This window comes from Morone saxatilis, unplaced genomic scaffold (assembly GCF_004916995.1).
Source record: "Morone saxatilis isolate NCDOM2014 unplaced genomic scaffold, NCSU_SB_2.0 Contig21, whole genome shotgun sequence".
NCBI lineage: Eukaryota > Metazoa > Chordata > Actinopteri > Moronidae > Morone > Morone saxatilis.
The window spans coordinates 3,517,502-3,527,336 of NW_023339774.1; the positions used below are offsets into that span (position 1 = coordinate 3,517,502).

Here is a 9,835-nt window from a genome sequence, read left to right on the forward strand (position 1 = left end):
CCTGCTAATGTAGGAGCACTTATTCAAGTGTGAAAAGAGTACACTTGGTCTATCAATGATCAGTCCAACTGCTGTCAGCTGAGGAAAGGACTCAGCCTTTCTACATAGGGTGCCCCATCCAAGTCTGTTAAAGAAGGTTATTCCACAACAGGAAGACCTTTTTTCAATTAGGTTGAAAACAGAGTGCACATGTGGGCATTGGGCCAAAATGTGCTGAAAAAGATCAGCTTTGGATATTGGTAAAAATCCAACAACGTGTAGGGAAGTGGTAATGTGGAAGGAGATCAGACTTGGATGAAAGGGCACACAACTGAATGCAGGAGTGTATTAAAGGGTAGCGTGTAAGCTATGGCTACAATTTACAACAGTGGCGTCTCTGAAGGGAAGCAGCCAGGACCACAGGCAATCGCTCACCAAGTGCAAGTAACGTTGACGCGTCACTATCCCATGTGACAGAATCAACTCAAGAGTGCAACATTCATACACAAACTGAGCCACGAAGGATCAAATGCCTTATTCAGCTCAATATTTAAAATGGAGGCTAGGTGGACTGAATGGAGTCTGCTGCCTTTGACACAGTAATTCATCATTTTAATACAGGATCATCAAATAAGTTGAATGTAATAAAGGTTGGAGGTTAAATTGAAAACGGATCAATAGATTGAGACAGCCCCACCTTGCTTAGTAGAGGAGCATTAATCTAGTTAGATTGGCATCACCGGTGCCTGTTTAATGTGTACTCGGGGCAGAGTAGACTAGAGACTATGCTACAAGGCTAGCCTAAGCTGAGAGCTAACAGGGCAGCAACAGAGGCGAAGATCAATGCCACGATTGGTGCCACGAAGTGTGTGTATCTGAACTCAATTCTCCATTTGGTGAATACTGAAACAGTGTTCCCAGGTAGTGTTGAAAGAAGTGAAACTAGAGTAGAAATCTAACTGTCCCAACATTTATTTCCCCTTCAACAAGAAAAACTGGATTTCCAGACTGTAGTGCTCCAGTGCAGTCGTACTGAGGTAGCGGCGGCTCCGGCTCTTAAAATAACACTGTGTGACCTTGACGCTCCCTCGGCGCTCCCTCTAGTCTGGACTGTGTGTCTGTCCAGGTGGGGAAATGGAGCACACAGCGCTGATAGCAGCCCAGGATAGGTGCACATCCAACTGAATGAGAGGTCAACTACTTTTCATTAAAAAAAAGGTTTCTGTAAGACTGTAGCGGTGTTTGCCAAAATAAGATATCAATATAAAAAAAAACGTTCAGTTATTTCCACCAGAATTCTACATTTCTTGTGTGGATGGAAAGTGTGTAAAAACAGCTTTTCGCCACTGAAATGCCACTATGAAGGAAACTGTTAAAGTGGGTCAGCAGCTGCTTTAGGGAGAGAAACAACTCCCACTGATAGGATTTGAACCTGAAGAGCTTCCGGCCTTTAACTGAAGCAGCAACACATGACTGAAGACCTGCATGAATGGAATCGTGCCAAAGGTCTACAATCTATGGTTGTGCACTAGCTACGTAGCTGTGGCCGGTTAGGACCCTCGCTCACACTGGCTTTTATCTGATATTCAGTATCAAGCTAACCGCTGCTCTCTCAGTGAAACTATAGTTTATTTCTTCAATGTGGATACATTTGTTCCTACGTTGTGAGAGAGTTGGATGTTTTGCCAGTGTGGACAGCTAGTTTTGGATTCATCCTACGTTCTGACATGCAAAGAAAACTAATCTCTTGGACATTCAGCTTTGTGGTTTGTGGTGATTTTGAGACTGGGTCTGTAGTAAGTTTACAGCACCACCCCTCACTTCAACGGCATTTCTGAAATCATTTGACATACGACAACATTTCTTTTTGGCCTATTGTGTGCTGTGTGTTAGACACACTGTAACTCAGAACAGTGTGTGACAATCGGGTCCAGAGTTTGTGAAAAGGACTCAACTAGGCTGAGAATTAACTTCGGTTCGGTTTTCGTGATAGGCAACTAGAAAGCATGAATCCATCACGTATTTTAACTGAGAATGGGCCGATGGCGATCAATGTGGGCATCCTTAGATGCAAAAAAGTGAAGCTGGACAAATGCTGAACAGGAAAGGTCCTTGAAAGTATTTTCTTTTTTCCACTAATTTGACAGCGCGGGAGGAGGTGAACACACAGCCAACAGTGCCAACAGCCTGCACACTTCCATTCAACCAAGACTAGGCCAGCTGTACCTCCACCACAGTCAGCTACAGAACAGAGAGTGCGTTGACCTTTCATCCACATTACCATTTCAATCAGCACAATCAAAGCATAATGGATCACAGCGAACCTACCTGCATTCTAATCACAACAAATGGAGCACATCAACCCAGCTTCCAAATAATCACTGACAGACAGACAGACCATAGGGAGAGGGACACAAAACCTTCCTTCAAGTACTCTCACAGCTCAGGAAGAGCTCATACTCACTCATGTTCCCTTCTGACCTGTGAGATCCAGCCAACTGTTGGCTTGCATCAGTAACCAACAGTGCGACAGCCAACGACTGCCTGCTGCTGCACTAATGCTGGGGGTTTCTTACCATTTTTATAGTTTAGTTGAACAATTGCTCCCAGGAAACAACACTCTTTGCACAGGGTGCCATCGTCACAACACAACAAAGATCAATCAGACCGCAGTCAGTGGTTACCAGAGACATGACGCTGGAGCTACACTGGGAATTACAGGGACAAACCAGTTGAAATATGGAGTCAAAGAGGGCCTGAAAGGTCTCATTTCTCCTGCATTTGTCTGCAAGTATAATGTAATGGTTTGTACAATGGTTGTCTCCTGGAAATCTGAGCAAAACAAAACCACTTTCTGCCTAGCTATGACATCACTTTGGACAATGTTAAAGTCTGTTGTCCACACAGCACACTTCCCTAGACTCCATGGTAACAAACACGGACAGAATCCAGGAGGTTTGGCTTTAATGTGAGGAAGGAAGGAAGTTCATTCTTAACACATTGTAGAGACAGGAGCATAAAGCAACTGCAACTGTTAGTGTCAGCAGCCATATTCTCCTGATCAAATGAGCCTGTTCATTAAGAATCCAAACACACAAGAACAACCAAACAGAACAAGACATTTCCTGGGAGAAGAGGAACAGCATACAACTTGTTCACTTCTGCTTTTCACACTAGAAGAAATGCATGCAGTGGGTTGGGCTCAGATGTGCTCTGGGAATTCAATGAAAGGTTTAAAAATCATGGCCAAACTAAATGTGACATTAAAGTACAGTTTCCCCACTGTTAATGGAAGCTGGGCCTTGGCCAGCACCCTGTTGTCAGTCATCTAGGTGTTTGAGACACTTGTGTGGTGTGTCCTGAAATTTGGAGCAGTTTGCTGTGGTGCCACAAACAGTGGCAACCACTGCTTTACTGACAGAATGACCAATCAGAAAGAGAACAGGTGAGGTTGAACACAAATGACTGAAAAAGACTCCTCTATTGCTCACAAACATCTACCAAATATATTGTCTTACTCAAATTATAGAATCCTTTTCTTATTATCATTTCTGAGGTAGAGCTGGCCCTCTGCTGTGTGTCATCCCCTCTCTCTCTCTCTCTCTACCCCCCCTTTCCTGTATATCTTCAGCAGTCCCTATCAAATAAAGGCAATACAAAGGCCAAAAAAATAACTTTTATAAAATAATAAATAAACTACAAAACTGAAAATAAAAGCGTAAACTCTGAACTGCCTTGGGGAAGATTAAACTACTGTCTTTCCAAAGCCAGTCAGATACCGGTTACAAAAAACCTGTTTTCCTTTAAAACCAATTGTGGAATGACACAGGTAAGGCCACCAATTCAAGGCCCTGGCAAAAGTTCTGTTAGAGAACACAATTCAATATTTGGCTAATTAAAGCTTGTAGTAAAAGGGTTCACAACACTGGAGACTGCGCAGGGGGAGATAATGAAAATGTTTGGAACAGATTAGAGACAACAGATCAATTGCTGCATTGTCACATTATACCCGGGCAAAAGCTTACATCAACTTTGGCACATTACAGTTTCTTTCAAATCTTCCTGAAAGCCAGTTAGTGGTGTCTATAAGACATGTCTAATGTTTTGTCCACTCCATTTACACACAAGGGGGATGAATGTAACCACGTCTCAATAAAATGCAGTCCAGCCTCATACAACACCACCACATAGAAACCCAAAGAACCAAATGTTAGTTGAGCTTCCACAGCATTTGGCACTTTAATCTATTAGAAAAGACAGACGTACACACGCCCGTCATCATCATGAGTTGTTACATGAAGGGAACAGTGAACATCAACAGTAAAAGTGCTGACTCATCACAGCCTGACCTGCTGCTCACTGCTGACGTACATTTAATGCTGACTGAGCTACACAGAGATCATATGAAGAGAACCTCACCCACTGACTGCTCACTCTTTGGATCAAAAGCACACCAGACCTAACTTTAACAAATGTCTTTTTCCATTTAACTAAAGAAGCCACTTGTCAAATGGTAACTCATCTCTAAACACAAGCAGCCATACGAGAACTTTACTTCAATAGAATCAAAAATGGTGCTTTAATTCTAATGAGAAGACTGAGTAAACAAGAAGTGTGACAGTCAGTGCCAGCGTTCACAACAGACTGATGCTCTCCATGACCAGATGCAAATGAGTCTGAACCCTCTCAGTTCATATTTCCAATGGGGAAATATCAACGGCCACATACCCAAAATGTGTCTGGTTCCCAGGTGAGGACAGACTTTCAGGGATCCTGAAACACTAAACAACAACACTCAAAATATGGAAAATGGAATCACCTGTTGATGTTTAGTTTCAGACAGTGTGTTTGCAAGGTCAAGCTCATCGACTACAAACCGTGTACTTCACATTTAACCTATGCTGTACAGTTGTACATTTCTGGATGTATTATTCATCCTCAGGCACTTTCCACACAGTACAAGTAAATCATTGAGCCAGCACTTGAAAGTTGAATTTTTTCATACTTTAAGTGACATTATTGTTGGCTGATAATGCAGAATAAGTTGATGATGAAAAACACTCAGCAGCATTTCCTGGGGGACAGCCGGTACTGAAATGAATAGAAACCAACAGATAGAGTAAAGTAAATGAGAGATGTAGAAACATGCAAAGCCAGTGTAACCAAGAGCCAAAGTTGAAGGGAATGATGTATTGTGGGGTTGTGTTTCTTTAAGGGTGGAATCTCTTGGGTCACTACTCCAGTGTCCGTACAGAAACACATTGACGTGCTGCCTGGAAAAGTGCACACCCTGCACTTTGATCTAATCGGCACAATAACACACTTCAATAGCAACCCAAGTCTCCAGTCTGAAGTCTCCAAACTGTACGGCGCTGCCACATTATTTGCACTGAGGAAGCCGTCACCATGGTATCTTGTCAGAAAGGTATGGAAAATGCCACTGCTTCTTCAAAATCCTTCTGTGGGCCTTTTTTGTTGTCACTTGGAATAAATCATTGCAAGATTAGCTCTTGATGACTAAATAAGAACACAGCTGAGGATTTTGGAGAGCTCGAGGCAGCAACAGTGCTCCTGTGGCTGCAGGGTAGCGTTTGGAAAGACCTCAGAACGGGAACGCAAAACGCTTTGATGAATCCAGTACCACAAAGAAACAGGTCTGTGAACTTTAAGGGGAAATGTTTATTTCCCAGGGTATGGCAAGCCCATGCTGATTACTTGTTGAATCATTCACTATCAAATATTACAAAATATTTCAAATACTACATTTTCCTCATTATAACTTCCCACTTTATCAGTCTTTTTCCTGACAGTGGCTCGAGGACACGTTCTTAAATCGCCGTTATCCATGCAAACGTGTGGATTGTTTTAAATGTGATGAGGTCTACATTACTCTAAAGAGCCAGTTACTTTGACACAGCTATTAACCGAAGCCACGGCTTTCAAATGACAGATATTTCACGTGATAATCATTGAGCTGCTGGAAGTCCCCGTGGCTTCTAAAGCGCAGATTCAACAGGCGTGGAGCGGCAACGAACCATCCCAAAATAGATCATTGTGGGCCATACAAATGCTGTCACACTGGAGGTCATGGCAATGCAATTTTCCCCAGTAACAGAAGTGGTTGCAGTGTCCTCCTCCTCCTCCTCCTCCTCCTCCTCTCCACCACCCCGCCCACATCAAGAACCCAGCACCCCCCCTCATACAGCTGAGGATCTGGGTCTAGCGCATGGTATCACAGTAACAGTGGAGGAAAATACATCCATTTTAATCAGGCCAGCGTTGCCGCCGCCGCCGCCGCTCTTGCAGCCATCTAATTTGCGTGACGTCTTGTTCAAATAGGCTCACACAATCTTAATCTGTGTGTGCGTGCATGTGCATGTGGGTTAGGTTTAGAGCTGACAATGAGAAGGAGGTGGCGCTGGGTGTATGTATGCAGTGTGCAGAGTGTGTGCACATTATAAGCACTAGTTTTTATTCACCGTTTCCCCCAAAGGCCATTTTCCACGGTAGGTAGTGTGCAGCCAAACGCAGCTCACCCAGCCTCTCTGAGCCCTTCATAATTTAGCCTACGTGCAAACTGGTGCTGAAATGATTGGTAACTGCATTAGTAAAATGATGCCAAAGTTATGGAAATATTGTATGTACCTGGGGCAATGTCAGCAACAAGCCCTGACCCAGGACTGCTGTACTCCACACCACTGTGCTCCGCTGATATCTCCAGGAACTCAGACATTTCAGACACACAGCAGCCCATAAAAAAAGAGTATGGGTAATAATAAACTCACTGAACTGTTGCCAATTTTAGCAAGCTATAAAAAAAAAAAAAAAATTTAAAAAAAAGGGGTGGGAAAAAGCTATGTTAGGTGAGTGCAAAGTAATTCAAATCATGATTTAACCTGAACAAGAAAGGCCCCTTCAATTTACAGCCAGTACCTTTTCACTTCATGTCAGAGTCCGGGTTGGCAACATGACTGACTGACACTTCTATAGAAAGGCACAACTACAAGCCATCATTTAGTCTATTAAATGTTACAAATGTGGGGCGCAGTGTAGCTCACCATGTCGGCTGGTGGTGTCTTAAATAACAGTCCAGACCCCAAACACATGAAATAAACCAGAGGAACATCAGCAAATCACACCTGAGAAGCTGGAAATAACATTTTGTTTAGATCAATCTATTATCAGTGTAGCTGCTTACAGTTCAGTCATTTGACTAATCCAGAGAAACTGTTTGTTGTTTATGTTGTTGGTTGGACACAATGAACAGTGTGAAGATGAGCTCTGGGAACATTTCCCAAGACGTTATTGACCCAATAGTGATTGATAAAACACAACTCATTATCACAGCATGGGAATGAGGAGTGCTCTGCCAGTAGCACCAGTTGGTAATAAACTCAACCCTGGCCTCTGCGCTCACCATCAGGCCGTCATTGGATCCACCTGCGCTCGGTAATTGTCCGCGGTCACTCCTCTCGCAGCTGCCGGTACTCTACCGGGACTGCGGTGCATCTTACCGCCCCCTGTTGCCTGCACTATCGCTCCACTGGAAGCCCTTTTTTCCTTCTCCCTCTCTCGGCTCCCACTTCAGGAATAAATAAATAAGTTAACAACCTCGCTGGGGGTGGTGATGGCAGAGGAGAACCCCACGGTGGAAGTGAATGAGAAATCAGGACATGAATAGACGCCGACACAGCACAAGAAGCAGGGGTTTATTGGTAGGGCTGCGTGTTTTCAGGGTGAAATTAATTGACCGCAGGGCTAATTAGCCATGAATGAGCAGCGACAGTTGCTGTACAGCAGGCAACACAAACTAAGCGGGCCTCTCCATCCGCCCCCCTTTCCCTTTCATTTCCACAAACAGACACTGAGCTAAAAACACCCAATGACCAATTTAAAAAGACGAACACGCTCCTCATAAATACATTCAAAGCACACACAAAGCAGAAAACGTCTCCTTTTAGCCCTCAAGAGACGCCATTTAAAGGGTTCCTTAGCTAGGAAGGAGCGCAGGGTTGATTAGCTCAAGGTGTAGCCGAACACGGTCATTCCTTCAAGGAGCAGCCAAGACAGGTGTAACGTTACAGCTGGGTAATGTTAGCTAACCTCACCGTACACAGTGCGCGTTTCCCAGCGCAGCGATTCCCAACACTCACACAGACACACATACACACACACACACACGGACTCAAGCTTACCGTGGACGTTACTGCAGTGCTGGAGACATATTAGCATCGGCAGCAGGAGGATCCCCGGTGTGGACGTCACCATCTCTGGCAGTGGACGGTTGCTAGCTGAGCGCTCGCGGGCTGCCTCTCTGCCCTGCCTGCGTTTGTCGCTGGCTCGCGCCGGCCTGCTCGCTCTTTGATTTTGCCGGTTCACGCGCAAACCACACATACACACAACAAACACGAGCGCTCACTCACACACACACACGGACACACACAGGACGGAGCTGAGCTGAACTGAACGGCCGCTCCTGCCGACGCCACCGACCGACCGACCGACCGACCAGCAGCAGCAGCAGCACGCGCTGCAGAGGATACAGTGAGAATAAAACGGAGTGCACGCCACGCGCCTTTTGATCTCGCTCTACAACCACGCGCCGTGGGAGCCGTTCTCTCCTCTCGAGCTGAAATCCATTTCCTAAAATTGACTGTAACGAGCGGCCCCGGTGCCCGGTTTGTTAGTGGTGCTACACTGAGACCGTCACAGCTGAGAAGGATTTTTTTTTCCTCCTTCAGCACGTCTTTGGTACATTGTTAACCCTTCACCGTCCGCACGGAAATATAAAGTAGATTCTGTTCAAACACAGACAGAACATCTAAACAACAATAGCTGTAATTACCATTAATGACATTGTTAAGCAATTATATATATATTTGTGATAGATAGATAGACAGATAGATAAACTTTTACTGGATTGGAAAACAGTTTATCAGTGATCAGAACCGTCATTGATCAACTTTCTGTTAACTTATGGATTACTCAGGGTCAGTTTCACTGTTCCTATAAAGCAGAGTTGTGATCGGGCCCAAAAATCAGTCCCGACCCGACCCTGGCAGAACTCTGTGCCAGCCCGACCCACTGAAGCAGGTTAGGGCCCGAGCCCGACCCGAACCCGAATTTGCAATTAAAATAAATAAATAATTTACAAGCTGAAGTAACCTACATTGTGCACATTATTATTATTATTATTATTATTATTATCCAAACTAATAAAGCCCAACCCGGCTCTTCACCTTCAGCCACAAACATGGAGTTAATCAGTGCAATTACTTGGTTTGTGGATGGAAATCTGTAAACTTTCACCAACAGTGAGTTCACACTACAGCTCCACTGGGACAAAAATAGTTTAGCATAAACTACTTTTTAATGACTGGTTTCTTTCTAAACTGAAATATTCAGAATTTAAAACTGAACATAGAAGCACTTCAAAGTGAGTCTGTGTTTGCATGGGTGCTGGAAGTAAAGTCTGGCATAATGAAAACCATTAGTTCAATAAAAGCTTTAAACTGACTTTACATGTGTACTGGTATTTGTGGCAGGAAAGACGGTGTAAAAATGTTGTTAATAACTATTAAATAGGCTGCAAGTGATCCTGGCCGTTCAATTTAATGCAAAAGCCTTCTTCTCAGCACCCCCAACTTCACTGACTTCCAGTGACCTGTATGACAGTGGCCACTGTGACCACCAGTGGTCATTACAGGATAATGGCAAATTCATTTTCCATTCATTTCCCAAGATTCTCAGACTGTCAAACGAGGTACGTACTCAGTTGTTTGCATTTGGGAGAGCAGTCTTTATCTAGTCTTATTATGTCACATTTACCTGAAGCTCATTGTTTAATATGTCAGAA

General features: G+C 44.1%; 1 protein-coding gene across 3 annotated transcripts in view; it reads right to left on the reverse strand.

Moving 5' to 3' along the window:
* Positions 1-8,696, reverse strand: part of vldlr (very low density lipoprotein receptor) — a 51,991-nt gene extending 43,295 nt beyond the window's left edge. For all 3 annotated transcript variants that reach the window (XM_035667891.1, XM_035667890.1, XM_035667892.1), the window contains exon 1: positions 8,175-8,696. In XM_035667891.1, coding sequence (XP_035523784.1) covers positions 8,175-8,373 — 199 coding nt within the window. In that variant the 5' untranslated portion in view covers positions 8,374-8,696. The remainder of the gene's footprint in view (positions 1-8,174) is intronic.
* Positions 8,697-9,835: the final 1,139 nt, after the last annotated feature.